Here is a 19,725-nt window from a genome sequence, read left to right on the forward strand (position 1 = left end):
TCTCTCCCTCTCTCCCTCTCTCTCTCTCTCTCTCTCTCTCTCTCCATATCTCTCTCTCTCTCTCTCTCACTCTCACTCGCAAATTAAATGACCAAATTGGCTTTCAGTGGTAATTATGGATCAAGTTAGTAAACTTGAATCAGCGCACATGCAGCGTTAAATTGATTGGTGGAAGGTTACGTCAAAAGTGATGTCTACTAGAATTGTGAATTAGCCGGATATCTACCCGATGAATATTTTAAGTGGTCGGCATCGGTATCACTATCGGTAGTCTGATGTTTGATTTGTTAAAGTGACAGAAATATCTAACATAAGAGAGAGTTATTACTGATTACTTTAGCACTTAATTTAAAATTCAATTAATTATAACATTATAATTCCAGTCGGCTATGTTAATTCATTTATTTTTTAAATATAGTTATTCAACAAAATATGTAATCTAATTGTCGTAATTACGATTATTGTAGTAAAAGTATTTGCTTTGATTTAATGTATTTATTAGTAAAATATTTAAGTTTTCGCATTGTCGGTAAAAATAAGATTAATATCATTAAAAGTGATACTATGCTATAAAGAATATTAGAATGGAAATATAAAATGTCTCTGATACATATGCAAATATCATTAATCAAATTAACTTCCATTATTTCAATTTACGAAAATTTAGACTATGCATTGAAATGTCAAAATTCACAGATAACATTATTGTTTTGTGTATTAAAATCATATAAATCGTCGATAATTTCGACATTTTTAAGCAATAATTTCAAATCAATTAACGCCATTATATCAGCTTTGCCGTAAGTTGTCCAAGTGTTGGTAGCAATAACTTTGATTTCTCTAACGATTGCCAATCCAGTAGTCGCATAATAGTATTAGGTAGTAGTGATAGTTCGTACGGTACTTGTCTATGTCGAATAAGAGTCACGTTCGGCAAAGAATAAAGTTATAGTCGCTCTCAGGTAATAACTAAGCCAGCCTGAATGGCTTTTTAATATCGCTTACAGAAGCCAGCCTGAACTCTTTCCGCTTTCTCACTTTTTTCTCTTCCTTTTCAGCATTCGTAAAACAATAATGGCCCACCATTATAGATCACATAAATGTTATTGACTCTTATCTTTTATCGTATTACAAAAGTAAATTATTTTGCATATCTACCAGCTTAATATATATATATATATATATATATATATATATATATATATATAATTTATGTATAAAATCGATACTGGATTTTCATATTTTAAGGATGGATGTGTAAATTCATGAGAGATTATTTTATTTATTTAACTGCGTTCATCAACTATAGTATATTCTACTCGAAAAACAATATTCCGTAAAAGGAAGTATATAATATTCAATAATTTATGTCAAAAACAAATTTCAACCATATTTTTATTTATTGCTTGTCTCATTTTATACTAAAACTAAAAATTTGTAATAGAATACAAAGTTTACAAAAGCATAATCCTTATTCAAAAGTCCTCATATTTTACTTTACGTATATTCAAGATTATGAAACATTTATTGACAAAATTTTAATGACTTGCACTTTGAAAGGATTTGCAATACATTCTCAATGTATATATATATATATATATATAATATATGATGTACATTTACTTCAGTTGAATAAAATAAATTATCCAAGTTAATTTCACAGTTAATTATTATATTTTAATATTTATTAAGAAAGTAATTTTCTAATTTTAGAAATAAATTATTATTATTTATTTTATTAAAACTGAAATGAAAGGCTTTACTCAATAAGAACGTAACAAGAATTATGCAGTTGGGATAGATAGTTTTGTGAAGAAAAACGTCAGGCGTATAAATCCGAATTGATGTATGTATATGTGCATGAATGTATGTACGTATATGCGTGTACATGCACACGTGTTTTTGTAGAATCTTTCATTACTTTCATTTCATTTCATTTCATTACTTTTGTCTCACATACGAAACACATATATTTAAGTAATTAAATGTAACGAACGATATGTAAAGAATTACAATTGATTGGAAATATATGCTCCCCCCCCCCTCCCGCCGCCTCTTTCATAATGCTTCATTTAAATTTATTGCTTTATACGGAAAATATGTGATAATTTAAGTTATAATCTTTATGTATCTGTCAATATTTTACTGAACAATCACATAAAAAATGTTATTTGATATTAATTAATTAAAATGCGAAAATTAATATATTTGTTCAGTTTAACTCTCAAGTATATTCATTTGTTTTTTAATAATATACTTTAAAGAAATATTTAAATAATTCAATTGAAATATACAAAAATCATTTAATATTCAATTATAATAAATATTACATTGCCCATCTATCTCAAATATTATCCGTATCTCAAATATTTTCTATGTTTTCTAAATGCATAAAAAATATACATGTATTATGTATTTGAATCATTTATTTTGTTTATTTTTAACTTTTTTTACATTATATAATGTAAAAATAATTAATTATAATATGATTAATTAGTTGAAAAAAAAATATATATATATATATGTATATATTATTATATTACTTTATTACATTACGTTGATTGTTTGATTATGATTTTTTTTATTATTTTTGAAATTAAAAACTTCAAGTTCCGTTAAACATCAGCAATAATTTGCATCGCATACTTTCAAACCAACAAATACTGATATTTTATACCAGATTTTGTGCCAATACCGACATTTTTTAATATTTAAGATATCTTAAATGATAAAAGATTTGCATGAAAATTCTTTGAATTAAAATCATTATTTGTTGTCTTAAATTACTGAATATTTACTTTGCAATTAAGTTACCTAAATATTATTTAGCTTTTGCATTTGACTGAATATTAATAAATTTGAAATTTTTCTATTCTTTAGATGATATGCTATATTATTAAAGACTAACAACATCTTTCTTTTATAATGAAATTTCTGAATTATAATCTGTTTAATTGTTATTTTGGGATTTTATTAAAACGCAAAATGAACCAAAATTCATAAGCTCAAAAAGTACTTAGCGTTAGCGTAAATAAAGTTCTCACAATGCATTACTATTAGCTTACGCTCTATTGCATCCTAACATTCTCTAGCAAAAGTACATAATTCACGTCCAACGACCTCGGCTAACTCAGAGAACAGAAATTTTTATAAAAGTCTATAATCCGTGTATCCCCCCCCCCGCCCCGCCCCGTGACGCCCCTGCCGACTCATAATGTAACGCATGCTTGCATTGCCATTATTATCACGGCTCCAGGTGCAACGGCACTTATTCCCGCATCGCAGACTGCGAACCCGAACCAAGGGATAAAAATGCGGTGGCCGGTATTTTGATCGCAACTCGGCTGAGGCATTATTAAATTAGATGACGACGCCCGACGAGTTTCAGGGCGCGTGGGCCCCGAGCCCATCAGCCAGCACGATGGTCATTCGGCCTGTCATTGTCCCTCGTAATGGAATGTATTAATATCAGAGGCCGCTGGCCCTTACTACCGTGCGCTCACCTCCTACCTACCGCATGTACACACGACATGTATATATTTGTACAAGTGGTGCGATGGGTACAGGGGGCCCAGTACAGTACGTCCAGGCCTAGTGAACCACGTCCCACGGGACGAAAATCCCACATATATCTATATGCATATCTATATGCGTCGTATACATATATATATATATATATATATATATATGTGTGTGTGTATGTATAAATGCATTTGTATACGCACTTGAGTAAGTGTGCCCGGGTAGGAAAAGGAGAGGGAGAAGGAGAGAGAGAGAGATACTCGTGCATGCACGTGTATGAGCACATTATAGTCTTTCCCGATGCACGCGACCACCTAATACCTAAGCGATGTCGAAACGGCTTTCGTTCTTGCCACTACACGTGCGCCCATGTATATTAGCAAGGAAAATGCACATACGAGAAAGAGTGAGTGAGAGAGAGAGAGAGAGAGAGAAAGAAATTTGGAGGGACTTGGCTAATCAAGTGGAGGAAAATAGTTTCAATAAGTAACTGAAGTTGGGAAAAAAAATTAGAACAATCTGTACCATTAATTTCAAGATGTTCTTTCATTATCGACGTCTCTCTTGATTGTTATGAAAATTTAAAACATAATATTATTTTGATAATTTAAAATATAATATTTCTTTAATTTATCTAAACTTTTCGCAACTATACAATGCCTTTTTTACTACCTGATAATATGAAATAATATTGAAAAGAACTAATTAGTTATAATATTTCGATAATTCACTTGACTATGGTTATTAAATTTTTAATCATATTTTGCATCACATGAATCTTACGGCAAAATCAAGTACGCTTATTAATTCCAAAGTAATTAGCATTTACAATTTAATATGGCAAAAAAATATGTTTCATTTCCGAACTTTGTTTGTATTGAGAAAATTTGTATTTCATTATCATAATAATTTTCAATGCATTCAAGGTGAATAATACCTTAAAAATATATAAATTCATCTGAATTCACAATTCTTTGTATAGTCCATAATTTTTGTAAAAATTTATATGCCAATTATAATCTAAATTTATGCAGTCTCACTTAAGCATTTTACGACAAAAATTTTTATCGATCTCCAAGTACGACTTAAAGTAAGAATTAAAATCACTGTTACAATTCCATCTACAATTGTCTACAAAATCTGAACGAATCAGAAAATTCAAAATTGCTGCAATAATAAGTAATACGGCTTATATTTATTTATACACAATTGACGTGGTTACATATAAATATATAAGATTTTGTATGATGTATATAATATAATAAATTGGTATTATATCAATGATGAAAAGTCAAAAATTTTATATTGAATCCTACGCGTATGTGGAATTTTCATCAAATAAATCAAATTTCATCAAATAATAAGATGATGCGTGCCAAGTGGTGGAGTAAAAAAATTTCCCTTTATCTGTGGAGAATAATTTTTCCCGTTACAATTCCCCTACGAATGCATAAGAACATAAATAAATATATTAATAATTATAAAGTTCAGAGTATAATGTTCTTTATTAATGGCTTATTTGATGAGAGCGTAGAAAGATTTTTTTTGTCCATCTCTCTCGCAACCCCTTGGCCATCTTCGCACCCGCACGCACTAAAAAATTGCACAATTTGTCTTAGCTTGAAATTAAATATTTGAGTTTTAAATTATCCCAATGATTAATGATTGATTACTATCATCATTATGAATTTCAATTAGGGCAATGAGGGCTAATTTTATACTTTGTTCAACCGAAGTTAAAGAAAAATTTCCGTAAAGTCGCAGTAGCGCAAAAACTTTATGCGCTTGGCAAGAAATAATGTATTTTGATAAAGTATTACCTTAAAATTCGAATGGACGGATTGAAACTTAAACGCTAAAATATTAAATGATTAAAATTACTTTTCACAGTTTCAACGATAATGTTCAGATTTTATTAGCAGAGGGTTGTTAGTTTTAGCATCGTGAAATGTAACAAAATTCATGGATTATATTATATATTCCGTGTAAAACGGGAGAGGCGGCGGCGACGGTGGCGGAGCGGAGGCTGGAGCTAAATCCGCGATTAAAACGACTATTCGGAGGAGGGCTGGACCGCTGTTTTCACGAGAGGTACATATTCTCCGTAGCCGACGTCGAGCCTCAATTATTCAGCGACGCAATTAATAAGCGATTATTTATTCAGTAGGCGCAGAATTTTACGCCGCCGGGATTATACGGGCCTTCTCGAGATTTACTACCGATCTTCATTACGAGATGATGCATCGCTGATTCTCGCAAAAGTCGAGTGGATTACCAAAGACGTTCGCATCTGAAAAACTGGTCCAATGTGTGGACGCGCGTTATCGAAGGGATGAGTGAGGCGTCGGCGTCGGCGTCGGCGTCGGCGTCGGTTTCGGCATCAGCGTCGTCGTCGGCGTCCGTGTCCCGTCCATGCTGGTCGGGGCTAACGCACTCGACCGGGCTTGGCGACCACGGTGCCCGGCACATGTTTTTCGCTGGCAATCTTGATTATACAAGGCGTCTATCGATTATTTTAGCGGCGACGAGAGGAAATTGCGTTGTGACTTTCTTTTTTTAAAACGCGCGCAGCGGGAATTCAAGCTCGGTGTACTTCATTTCTTTTCGCCGAGCATAATGTTGGAAATGACTTGGCACGTATTTTACGGCCTTTGCTAAGCTTAAGATTAATCGCGCGTTTATGTTATCCAGATATTAAGAATCTCTGCGTTTTATCGATCTTTAAAGAAAGAAAAGTGCTTATATCCTTCGTAGATAATTTTTAATTTAAGACCGACGATATGTCATAAATCGGAGAGAGAGAGAGAGAGAGAGAGAGAGAGAGAGAGAGAGACCCGTACTTCAAGGTCTTATCTTAAATGCGCTTACTCGCTACTCAACATTAATTGAAAAAACAGCGATAAAATTGGACAAACTTTTCGACACATCTGACGATTGTCCTACTTTTTCAACAATTACGGATAAGTTGTATAGACATACAAAATGGAAAACATTTGCAAAATGTATTATTTATTAAAAGTAACGAATGCGCGCCTCTTCGTCATATAAAAACATTAAAATTTATTGATATAAATGAAACTGTCCCATGTACTTACTTTTTCGAGTACATTCTCTCTCTCTCTCTCTCTCTCTCTCTCTCTCTCTCTCTCTCTTTACCAACAATTTGCCCCGCTGTAGACATCCAAGCATAAGCTTATCACTCGATCGTCGATAAGTTTCGATCGACGAGTTCTTAATTAATAACCGTTGTTCGCGCCCCTACCCACACTTCTCAAACTACCAATTGCAATCTGATACGCAAGCCGAGGAAGCGTTTATTCCGCGAAACAAAAAAAAAGAAAAAAAAAAGTAAGACTAATGCCGAAAAATCGAGGACAAAGGAGCGAGGTGAAATAATATAACCTCCTCCGGTGATTATCGGCCGAGTGCAAAAACGGTGAATGGGCTGAATGAAAGAGAGAGAGAGAGAGAGAGAGAGAGAGAGAGAGAGGGAGAGAGAGCGAAAGATAAAGAGAATCGTGAATGCTTACCGTGCCTGATGAGGTCCAACATTGCCGTTGTCGAAGCTCGAGCTGACCGTTATGTCAGCGTCGGCTATCGCCCCGGTCTCCATGCCCAGGGGCGCGATGCATTGTGCTGCAAGCAGAAAGCAGAAGAGTATCGGATCAGCGCTGTGGGGGCTCAAAAGATCATCGGTCGGGGCGGGAAAGCCCGAGTTATGCTCTGGGCTACGATCTGCCCGGCTTCCTCCACCAGCTACGAGACTACCCAGCACGAGGTAAGAGAGGCAGGCTTTAGCCACTAGATGCGGGTCCCAATTTAATCGAACACCTCCAACACAACGATCTCGAAGATGATGACGGATAGGCGGGAACGGCGGGGGGGGGGGGGGGTGCGTGCCGGTTAGATCTAATTGTTGCGTAAACTAAGGGACACACAGAGAAACGATGCCCGGATGAGCAGTGTTGTTTGTTTGGGCAGGAGATATGTCGAGGAGGCGGTTCTTTGTTTTAGTCTGTTTTAATACAAAGGAGAAAAATCCTCTCTTTAAATCAATGATCAAGATTATTAATATTTTTCAGGATGTGCTCTGTTACGTCTCACTCGCGAGATCTAACATCGAACGCCGGAAAATGTAAAATGAAAATACAGCTAAAGGAATGACTGGGCAAAAACACGGGAAACAGTGGATAATTTGACGGTGAAGAGTCGTCCTTAATAATCGTTTTATGTTGTCGCGTGTTTGCCGTGGCTCTTCTTGGTAACGCAGCGAAGATCGAGCGCGCAGGTGCGCAGAACCCGTATTATTTTAGAGAGCATCGATGTCTCGGGCGTCGTAGCGATGGGCTCGGTTGGCCCGTTGTTTGCCTGTCCGTGGGAGGCGTCGTCAGGATAAACGTGCCCTTGGAAAATTCGCGGCTCCCTGCCCGAGAATTCGTTAACGAGCCTCTCGACGACGATGTGATCCGAGTCGAGCGGTGGAGAGAGACAGCGAGATTAAGCAGTGCGTAAATAGTCGATGTTTATGTGTGTAGTGTAGGGGAGAATCGAATATTGTGACGAAGGTCGATGGTTCGACGACGAAGACAGCTCTCGCACGTTGCTGAGTGTGGAGTTTAGTCGGGTGATTGAGGGGTTGGTGAAAGGCTGATTCGATGGTGCGGGGATGAGGTGGGGGGGGGATAAAGATGAGAATGATGGCCAAGTATCGATATACTTTGAGAGTGGTCGTGCGACAATGCTGATATGCTGATCCATGGGCAGGTGAGTAACAGTAAAATCTATCTGTTTGAAAATTCTTGTAGTGTAATGACGAGAATGCGGACGCGTCAATCGTTTGGATTAATAATTGCTTAGTTGAGGCTCTTGAGCGTATGTTAACGTTATCCTACAAAGATCAATATGTTGATAATACTTGATATTATTACTTGTTGCTGTTAAACTTAATAATCATACTATTAAATCATTTTCTTGCATTCGTATTAATACTTGGCTGAAAAACATGCAATTTTCTCGTATGTAATTATATAATAACGCGCTATACAGATTGTCAATAATTAATTACTTCGCGTCTGATGCAGAGATATGTGAAATGCAGGCACTTCAATACCTTACTCAGACAACTTTCCTCAATGTGTTTTCAAACTGTAGCATATATATATATATATATATATATAAAGGATATTCTGAACATTTACATTGGATTTGCTTGATAATTATTATGCATCTTATGAAATTAATAAAAAATATCATGTCCTCTACAATTTTTTATTATTATCATCATCATCATCATCATCACCATCAGTTAGTGACTCATCTACTAAACCATTCGCTAAACCATTGCTATTTACTTCGCCGTAAGTACTATTATTTTTTTTTTTATCCACGTATCAATGGTTTAAATAAAAAAACTTTTCATTTTCATTCCAAATCAGTATGATGCAAGGATCGATATAATTTAAAATACTTGCTCCTTTATAATACGAATCTACACATTTATCTACACAATTTTATATATACTTTGAAAATATGTTTTAATTAAAGTGAAATTGTAACCATTTTATAGTATCACAGATATAAGCATTTCCAATACCGAATTTCAATTCGTGCATTGCAACAAAAACGAATTTGATTACTTGGAGAAAGATTTGAAAAATTTGCACGTAACTTTTATACTTAACGAAAAATACAATATTTATAATAGTTAAATATGTATGTGTACATATATAGGTATATATATATACAAACGAATTTTTTACTTAGTTATTAAATATTCAATTTAAAATTCGTAGTAGTATGCTTTCATTTGTAATCATAAAAATTTATTTTCTTTTGAAATATTAAAAAACGCACATTATGAATGTTAAAATAGATTTAAAAAAAAACACGTTTTTTTTTTTTAATAATATATTTTTATCTTCAATAATTACTACAATTGGTGACCAAGTTAATACTTCAAAAAAAGTATTTACTGCGCAAATTTTTTTAACTCTGATACAAAAAGAATAATACAGTAGCAAGAAAAAGCTTTTTCCATCAAGCTAAATAACTTGGTAAAAAGAACATATTTTCAAAACAAACGATAAGTACGTAGCAATTTTCCTCTTAGAAATATAATATAATAGCAGTGTGCTTTACCTCATACAGAGATTGATTAAAAGCGTGGCGAACTTTATTAAACCGAATTGAAAGTTGAAGGATTGAAATTGCTCAACAATGGAATATCGGATTACGCTGCTCTTGACTTGTCTCGACAAGCATATATATATATATATATATATATATATATTCTAGAATTAGTGACTTGGATCTACTCGAATATACTTAATATTTTACTCTCCTGTACTTTCGTAACGTATTGTTGTATCTCCTTTAAATTCTTGATTCTCACTGACTGATCATTAGCCGCTCAAATCTCTCTATGTACGCTCAAATTTCTTGCCATTAGTTAGTTCCGGTAGTTCGCTCTTTATACAGCAACACACAACCAGATATCCTTATATACGTGCATCATGTATATGAATATGTCTACACGGTGTATATTTAGATGGTGTCAACTCATTATTCGGATTTGTGAAATTGCGAAACTTAGTCAACGGAACAGGAGAGTAATCTTTATTTGCACTAGTCGAACTTGGAGCAGTTCGTTACTGAAGATGAAGGAGCATTTATTGAAAAATTCATTCGTAGCTGCGTATATATATATATATATATATATATATATATATATATATACACATTTATAGGTGCGCACGCGCAAATGTGTATATAACAAATATCATACTTAGCATATTTCGAAAATTAATTTCGAAAATTCAATAAAGTCATATTTTTTATCATTAATCTCTTAATACCGAATTAAAAATAACAAGTACACGATGATCGATGAAAATATAAATACGTACACGAATATTAAAACGTAGAAGAAATTTGGTGGGAAGAAAAAATTTTGGTATTAGCCCGGCAATTAAGTACACACTAATTAAATACACTGACTTTGTTCTTTTAATTAAAAAGAAATAAAAAATACTAAGCATATAAAGAATAATGCGCAAAATAAATATTATTAAATTTTTCTTATGTATAATTATTCAATTAATTATAATAATTCTAATATATTTGATAATAATACAAATATATAATTCACTTCCAATATAACTTTATACAATAAACTTTTTTTCCCATATCATTACTGTTTTCTATTAATATTTACTTTACATGAAAATAGATATTTATCTTTACAAGGTTAATATTATAATACATAACATATAATTGATACTCAATGCTTGATTTGTAAGACTTAAAATTATTTATTCGTAGAAAATAGACGTAATTCAACATAACATAACAATGGATCATTAAATATTTCAATGTTAAATTCATTTGCAAAAAAAAAAAAAAAAAAAAAAAAAAAAAAAAAAAAAAAAAAAAAAAAAATAAACAAATAATAAAAAAATCATTAAATAATTTTTAATAGAATTTTTGGAATAAAAAATTATTAAAATTATTATTAAATCCAAATATATATATATATATATACATATATATATGAATATTTTCGATAAAATCGTATATCATTATTAAAAAGAAAATTTGAAATTTATATTCCAGAATGGAATATTATTATAATTAATAGTTAACTTAAAAGTATCCGAACCTAATTAAACGGGACACGCGTGTTCAGCATAGTTATCGGCATGTTCGATAAAATCAGAACTTATTTTAATAATAAGAAAAAATGGAGGAGAGAAAGAATGGCCGGGGCATAGGCAGTAACAGGTCGGTTTATCTGCGACTTCCGTCCATCGCTATATAATACAACTTTTAATGATCGCACGCTCGCTAAAAGTAACTAGAACGTATTACGTGTAGGAAACACGCTTGTCCACAATTTATCCGAGATCGAATGCGTTTGATAAGGCCGAGCGAAAGGAACAGGTAGGAGAAGAAATGAGCGTGGAAGAAGAGCGCGGAATAATACAGAAATGAAAGTGCGCTGAGTGATGAAGCGGCGGTTGTCGCCGTTAACTAAACGAGAAAGAGCCCGTATCGTCGAGGATAAAAATGAAGTACTCGGAAAGTATCGGTGCCTCGAGAGTGCGGCGATGCGTCGTCTAAGGGGACACGAACATTTGACGAAGAAACTCGTTATCGACGTAATGCCATTGGGGGGACTCGACGGGTCGTCGTTTAACCTACGAGTTATCTCATACGCGCGAGTAGCTGAGTAAGAAGGCACTTGGACATGCAAATCCCAAGGCTGGCGAAGAAAAAGTCGAGAACATTTATCGTATAGGTGTATAACGTTATCGTATAGGTGCTCGGGACATCGGCGGGCGAAAAATTTTGGCCATATGGAAGTGAAAGGGTGGAGGATGGACAGCCGAGGAAATGGCCGCTTTTTGCGTGACTCGGCGGGCACTTTGGTGCAGCGAGGGTTTGATCAAAGGCCGATCGCCCGGAAATTTCGGCCGAGTCGTGTCACTGGCATGTGGCTCGAATGTACGAAATTAGTGCTGAATATCGTAAAAGTTGCGAACACCATCGCAAATGTATTCCCTCCGCCGTTTCATAAAGTCCTCGGCTTGATTGAGTATGAGCCGCTTGTTTCAGAAATAATAGTACTCGAAGACGATGCTTTCGTCGATACTTTGATCTTCCTCCTCGTTTCACCGGCAATATCCTCCATTGCAATGCTATTTTAACTTATCAATTATGAAAACAATGTAAACAAAAAATAGCATGCGGTGTGTTTTAATTTCGAAAGCGTAAATAGAGAAAATTAACAGACGCTCCAATTTAAAATACGCTTCGGAACTATAAATCATACTGAGAGTCTACTACTACTCTTTCAAAATCCATAATCATTTTTTGCACTCCGATAAAACAAAATGAAAAGAAAAGAGAAAAGAAGAAACAAAATTGATTGACGTTGAATGAAAGTAAAAATATACAGTCTCGATCCATCAGTTTTGGATCGTAATCTTGGATGCGAGGCTAATGCATTTTAACATTTACTGTTGATAATTTTTGCTTGCAGATATTTCGAATACTTTTATAGACGAGAGTAATTAAAAACTTAGAAAGGGCTTGCTGAACAGTTACTGAACAGCTGCTAAACAGTTGCTGAACAGAATATTCGGCAATATTAAAAGCAACATAGTTATAAAGATATTTCAAATATTATGGAAATAAAATGAGTTATTTCGGGGAGTGCGATTGTATGCAATTGTCGGCGTAGTGGGACACAAATACATTTACAAATCAGTGATTGGTTTTTATCATCGGTATCGGTGGATCGTTTATCTTTTACAAACTACACATTACTTCACATTATCTATTCTTTTAACATTATCTATGAACAAAGAAATTCTGCATTTGATAATGCTTATTGATTTAATAAAATGAAACAGTTACTACTGTAAAGTATTAATTGTGTGTACTTATCGGTTGAACTTTATCTATAAATATAGAAAATCATTTGGTATTTCATATCATAGTCTCTTTGAAAAATAATAAACATATTTAATAAAAGCCAATTCACTTTATTCATGATATTCATTACGTACAAAAGTATAAAAAAAAGTTTAATTATCAACGGATTATTTTGAAGCTAATTACATATTTCTTTAGCTATTCTTTACATCCAACGTAGCAATTAAAATATTGAAAATGTTCAAAGATTTTATATTTTATATAATGCGAATTGAACAATACATAGTAGCACAATGTCTATAGTAATTGAATTATCTTATTTGCTTCCTAAACGAATATCCATTTAAAAGATAATATGTAATTGCTATAATTATGACATACTTTTTTTCATATAAATTTCTTAGATAAAATCTACGAACACATAACTATTATATAGAAGATTATGAATAAAATATAAAATATTGTTTGATAATCGATGAAATATTCCTTTTTATCGTATAATAATAAAAATACGACTAATAGTATTACAATTCCTATATAATAATAATAATAATAATAATAATAATAATGATAATAATAATAATAATAATAATAATAATTTGAAAATGCCAAAATTACAAGTTGTTTCACTAATTTTGCAAAAATCTAATAATATTATTGATAAAATTTAATAATGGGAAAGCAAATTAAAATTAATATCATTTAAAAATTCATTAAAAATACTATAATAATATTATATTATTGATCATATAATGATGATGGGTATTTTGAATTTTATATTTGTAACTCTAGCCTTAATCAGAAATCCAGCAATACGTACCCAAAGCTTACTTTAAACATTCCACTTTAATAATTAATGTGTCAAAAATAGTCGATAAATGTAAGAATAAATTATTTTTCATAACAGCATTGCTATTGCGTAAGTGCTTCAAAAAAAAAAAAAAAAATAAAATAAAAATATTTTCATAGCAATAATAAAATTATTTCATTGATATTTTACATTTGAAGTAAAGGAGCTGTAGCATTCTTTATCGTATCGGATGTACAAAAGAAGTCTCATTAATATTGAAAATTAAGTATCTATCACAGCTGTGACGTGGATGATTGTTACAAAAGCATCGACTCCGCGCGCATTGCTAATTCTACAATAATTTCGGCTCTGAATAACGGATTCAAAGGAAATGACAAGTACGAGAGTAAAACAGTTCCTTACAGAGATCAATGCCTTGCGCCATCGATGCCAGAGCGAGTACGAGGACGAGTTTCAGCATAGCGATAAGATCGAAACTCGGTGTCGCCCTCTGGACGATACTCCCGTAACTCTTCATCATGATTTTGCGAAGTTGAGGGCTTCGAGGCGACCCTCGCCACTTTTACCTCACCGCGATGTGATGCCCGTCATGTCTCGTCGTCTATCGAATTTTCCTGTATGTGTCGCTGCCCTCGATTGAGATATCTGAAACATAAATAAGAGAAATATCCTTTGTCAATGCCGCCGCTGGTAAAACTAATTTAAGCATATTTCCTGAATATCAATGCTTTTGTACGCATGAATCGATATATTCCTATCGCATCCGCGCGCACGTACCTTTGCCTCTCAGGACGATTATCTATGAAAGCTATACGGATAGATTTGTTAAATGGAATAAATGGGCCTGGATTACACTCGGTGGAGCAATAGTTTTCAAATCAATGGCGCAGCACTGATATTCATGTTCGAAATAACGCTTATTTATTTACTTAGGTAGTTGTACGTTTGCACGCGCATTCGATTGCTTAAGAGTATTACAATCCAATAAATAACGATGAATTTCTATTGGATTTTTAATAGAAATTCTAATATGATATACGTGCTTATTGAGAGTATTAAGTTGCAGCGTTTAGTCGTAGTGAGAGTAGAGACGATTTATATATGAAATGATGAGAAATTTTAGCAAATGATAAAAGACGTATACTCGATAATAAAAGGGCAACGATGATAAAGAAATTAATGAAGCGATTAGAGATTATTTCGATCGGCTAATATGGTCTATTGTTGCAATCACTTGCTAATGAATTGCGAGAGGATGCGCAAGTGGTCCTATTTACATGCAGTGGCTGATTCGGAGAAACAACGACTATTAGCTATTGGTATTACTGTGGTGCGTTATGCTCCTCGTAATATGCGTTTATGACTAAATTCTATCCGGAACATATATCGAGCATCAAACGTGACAAATGAGCCGCTAATGTGTTTATAAAGATCGTTCATTTATAATAAACAATATGTGATGCGACACATAAAGAGGAAAAACTAATTTACAGGAATATTAAAAAAAAATGAACTGAAAATTGTGATTTAAGCAGATCAATATTATTTATGCTAGTAAATGTTATTAAAGATACTTTAACTTCTACTTTTCTTGTGATAATTGATTAATGACAATTTTATAACTGTACAAATATAATAAACGTTATTATTGAAAAACAAGTATATCTCAAATGTAGGAAATATGTTGTTTTTTTTTTTGTTTTGTTTTTTTTTCTTCTTCTTCTTAATTTAGTCTAAATTCATACATTGATTCTATAGAATTGCAAAATAAAGTATCAAAAATTAATATTTGAAATAATATCTCAAAAGTAACTCCATGTAATGTAAATAAATTGTATAACAATGATTACATGATAATTATAAAAGATTTTAATACATTAATTTTTTTAATAATTCGATAAAAGTGAGCAGCTCTTTTTGAACTATTCAACCGAATAACATACTTTACTGTTTAGTTATTAAAGGAGAGCAAAAAATAGAGTTTATATATTTTAGAAATTAATATATATATATATATATATATATATATATATATATATATATATATATATTTGTATTATTCAAATATTGGAATAAAAGTTAAAAGTTTCTAATAACTATGTTACGTATATTTGGCTTTTACTTTCAACTTTTTTCAATTATACTATATTTAATGCCATTAATTAACGTAATTGAATTTAATGGTAAATTATTGTAAATAAATAACCTATTAGTGGAAAAATCATTCACAATTATACGATTAACTGAGTTGAATAAATGAACGGATATATGAATTCCAATACCTATTTAATATGACAATTTCGAATATTATATCGACGAATGCTTACATTCATATAAAAGTCAATAAAAATTAAAATCTATTGCAATAGTCTTTGATGAGTCGTTCATTGTACCTTAATATAATTAAAACTTAGTGGTTTAACTGTGCAATAAACGTAATGATTTTGTCAATTATTTCGTATTAAAAGAAAAAACAACTATGACATAGTACACTATTTATTTACAAGATACATTTCATGTAATAAGAATACCTCGTATTTACTACGAAACACTCGAAGTTATGCTTAATCGAAGGAATCATATCGAAGGATAAATTAACAATGTTGCAATAATAAGCGATTATATTAGTATGCAGAAAAAATTAAAGTAAAATAGTAAAATACTTCCAAAATGATAAAATAAATAGCCTAGAACGGAAAAGATGAGAAAAATATCAACATCTTGTAGGAGAAGGAAAAATAAAAGTCACAAAGTTAAGGGGATAAAGTAAGTGGTTAAAGTAGGGCGAAGAATGAAATATAATACAAACGAAAATGTACGGCACAGTTTAGAGGGAAATAAGCAAACGGTTAATAAAATAAAAGAATGAATTATATAATTCGATTGACGTTAATGACAGCACATAGATAAATGAGGGGAAATTGAATACAAAAAATAAATAAATAAATAAATAAACTAAGGATAAATATAATTAATTAAATAATTATAATTATTAGTTGTTTCCGATAATTTTTACTTATTTTAATCTATATTTAATCTAGAAATCCGAATGGAATGTCTTAGATGCAAATAACAATTTCGACCTACATTTTTGAAATTCCCAGAGCTTATACTTACTTGTCTTCTCTCTTACCAGAATAACAAAGTCCATGTAAAATTTCCATGGCGTAAAAGAGTTTGCGACAATGAAAAGTTTATTCCGAAACGTAAAAATTTGTGTGTAACAAATAATGAATTGAACAAGGTATTTCTCCTCTCTTACCATTCCTCTTAATCAGAGTTAAATTTCTTCTGTCAACGAATTCGCGAATACTGCCAAGTTTTATTTTATCTTTAGTTTTTTTTTTTTATCAACAAGAGCTACCAACACATAGAGAGTAAAATTTCTAATGATAATTTTTATTATTCTTGCTTTCCAAATTCATACGCAGAAAAAAATAAAAATTTAATTTTGATTAAAAGGATGCCAATGTTGGATGATATAAATATCCGAGTTCATACAATTTATCATATTTATCATATTATTATATTATAATTGTACAATAACATATTATTTTAAAACGCATTATAATGTACATTATATTATAATATAGAATATAAATAATAATATAAATATAAAATAAATGCATACGATTATTGAAATAACGTATTAAAAGTAATAAAAAGTGTTGGAGGAAGAAAGACGTAACGATAGACGTTAATTATTTTGCTCGAGATAAAGTTAACAAATGTGTAATTGTAAAAGTATTGATTTGAAAGAGACGAATCTTTTTTCTTGTGTAGATTTTAAGCATTTCGAAAGATATCCAAGAATATTTTTTAATGAGATATTCCACATTAAGGTCTTTTGAAGTATAATTACTCTTATTATAGAAAAACGAATTTTGTCGAACTTGATTTCCGTATTTTTATTCAAAAGCATATTTCGATGAAATTGTCGGTAAGATTCCTCGTCTATTAACAAGCAGTAAATTTAATTAAAGAACTTTTCTTTTAAGGTGAGTATCACTTATTGAAAGAAATTTTTATCCGAACATGATTTTTTTTTTTACGCTTAAATAAAAATGAATTATTAATTATTGAGACAAAGTAGTGATGTAATATTATGCTAAATAGTTGAATCAAGCGAGTCAAATCAATTTTCAACTTGCGGATGATAATAATCATAACATTGGACATGATATATGATAGTGCGGCTTTAACGTTTACTTATTATAAGCGTGGCATTTCATTCGTAATTGTCACGTCAATTTTGTAAATGTTTTATTTAAATAGAGGTGTTTGTATTTGCATCGAATACAGCTGTGATAAAGATTTATGTATACGAATGGCGGACAAATTTCTAAAAGAATGTTTTTACAGCGTTAAAATATTTTTCTAATAATTTCAAAGGTCAGGGAAAGGAAGGAGCGAGACCCACTCAAAGCTCAAGTTTAATCTTTCACATCAGTTTCTTTCTCTGAATTTCTCTTGCATATTGATATAAGCCATAAAGTGGTCAGTGAAAAATAAAAGAAAAACTCGAAATAACCACAAAAGATGTACGTGTAGCAAATTACATTGGACGAGGAAACAGAGCGAAAAGAGCGTGAAGGAGCGCGGGATGGCGAAGGGGCTTTGTTGGTTACGGCGTGGAGGGTGGTAAGGGGGGGGCGACTGGAGGTAGTGGTGTTGGTGGTGGTATTGGTGGCGATAGACGTTGTGGTGGAGGTGGCGGTAGTGGTGGTGGTGGTGGTAGAGGTGGTAGTGGTGGTAGTGAAGGAGGTGGCGGTTTTTGGAGGGGGAGGGGAGCTGGCCGATGGGAGCTGCGAGGGAAAGAACGAGAGTAGGAGGCAAAAGACGAACGGAAAGTGCAAGCATCGGAGGGTGAGGAGGTGAGGAGCTCAGGTGAGTACCGGTGGGGCGTACACAAGTCGTAATTGTAGTGGAGTTTGAATAAGTAACGAGCACAGGGAGGCAAGAAGTCGTTGCTTCGGGTCGTAGGCCTCGGCACCCCGCACCATTCCGACCCATTAAATTTGCATGCGCGCCAACTCTCTGTCCCAGACACGCGCCACTATTTCCGCCTGGCCGAGAGCTCCGGGGGGGGGGAGGTCAGCCCTCGTCCTTCCACCTACTCTCATCTCAAGGTATTTCGGCGAATCTCCGAGTTTTACGGCGCGGCTGTTCCACGAGCGATTCCACCGACTGTAGTCTGATAGTGGCTCGAGGCTCGCTCAAAGATGAGATAATGAAAAGCAGGTAGCCGCGGTCTTGTGCGAAATCTCGTACGGGAGTTGGAGCATTAATTTAAACAGATGTTGGCGCTGACGAAGTTGCGGATGAACCTCGTCGACTGAATAAAATTTGAGAAGCCGAGGGATTTTACCGCACCAGTGGGCTTTACACGCTTATGATTAAATCGATGTCTATGGTATTGTTTAATCGCGTTTTCTCGGTGCTAGCAATGATACTCAACGATTACTTATTGAATAATCATAATTGATAATGAGCTGATTTGCTCCTAGACGTAGGAGGAATCGCTGTTGTCGATAAATAATTAGTAGGTATTTCTCACTGCAGTCATACATACGAATGTAATAATGAGCCCGTATAGTCTTCTAATTGACAAATCACGTTTCTCGAAAGCTTATTTCGCAGCAATGATTAAGTATACAAGTGTTGGTTGTAGAGTTAAATGATTTTTTGTAAAACACTACGCAAATAAGGACGATATTAATTAATGTCTGATAATTCAAATAGATGATAGAAGATTAATGAGAATTGAGAGAAGGAAAGCACAAGGCCAATTTGCAAGAAATGCCACGAAAAGTTTTGCCTATTTATTGTTTAATTTTTGCCTTCGTGCTATATTATAAGCCTATTAAGAGGGTGCAAACTAAGAAACTTTGAGTGTGGAATTCATACCGAGTCTGTAATGTATCAATTTTATTAGTGAAAGTCACTTCAGTGTTCTG

At 32.9% G+C, this 19,725-nt stretch overlaps 1 protein-coding gene across 2 annotated transcripts in view; it reads right to left on the reverse strand.

Moving 5' to 3' along the window:
* The window catches only part of LOC105364960 (discoidin domain-containing receptor 2), a 237,779-nt gene that overhangs the window by 73,729 nt on the left and 144,325 nt on the right, over positions 1-19,725 (reverse strand). For both annotated transcript variants that reach the window (XM_011503003.1, XM_011503004.1), the window contains exons 2-3: positions 14,171-14,413; positions 7,053-7,158 (exon numbers count right to left, since the gene is read on the reverse strand). In XM_011503003.1, coding sequence (XP_011501305.1) covers positions 7,053-7,158; positions 14,171-14,288 — 224 coding nt within the window. In that variant the 5' untranslated portion in view covers positions 14,289-14,413. The remainder of the gene's footprint in view (positions 1-7,052; positions 7,159-14,170; positions 14,414-19,725) is intronic.

The sequence above is a fragment of the Ceratosolen solmsi genome, unplaced genomic scaffold (assembly GCF_000503995.2).
Source record: "Ceratosolen solmsi marchali unplaced genomic scaffold, CerSol_1.0 scaffold61, whole genome shotgun sequence".
Lineage (NCBI taxonomy): Eukaryota > Metazoa > Arthropoda > Insecta > Hymenoptera > Agaonidae > Ceratosolen > Ceratosolen solmsi.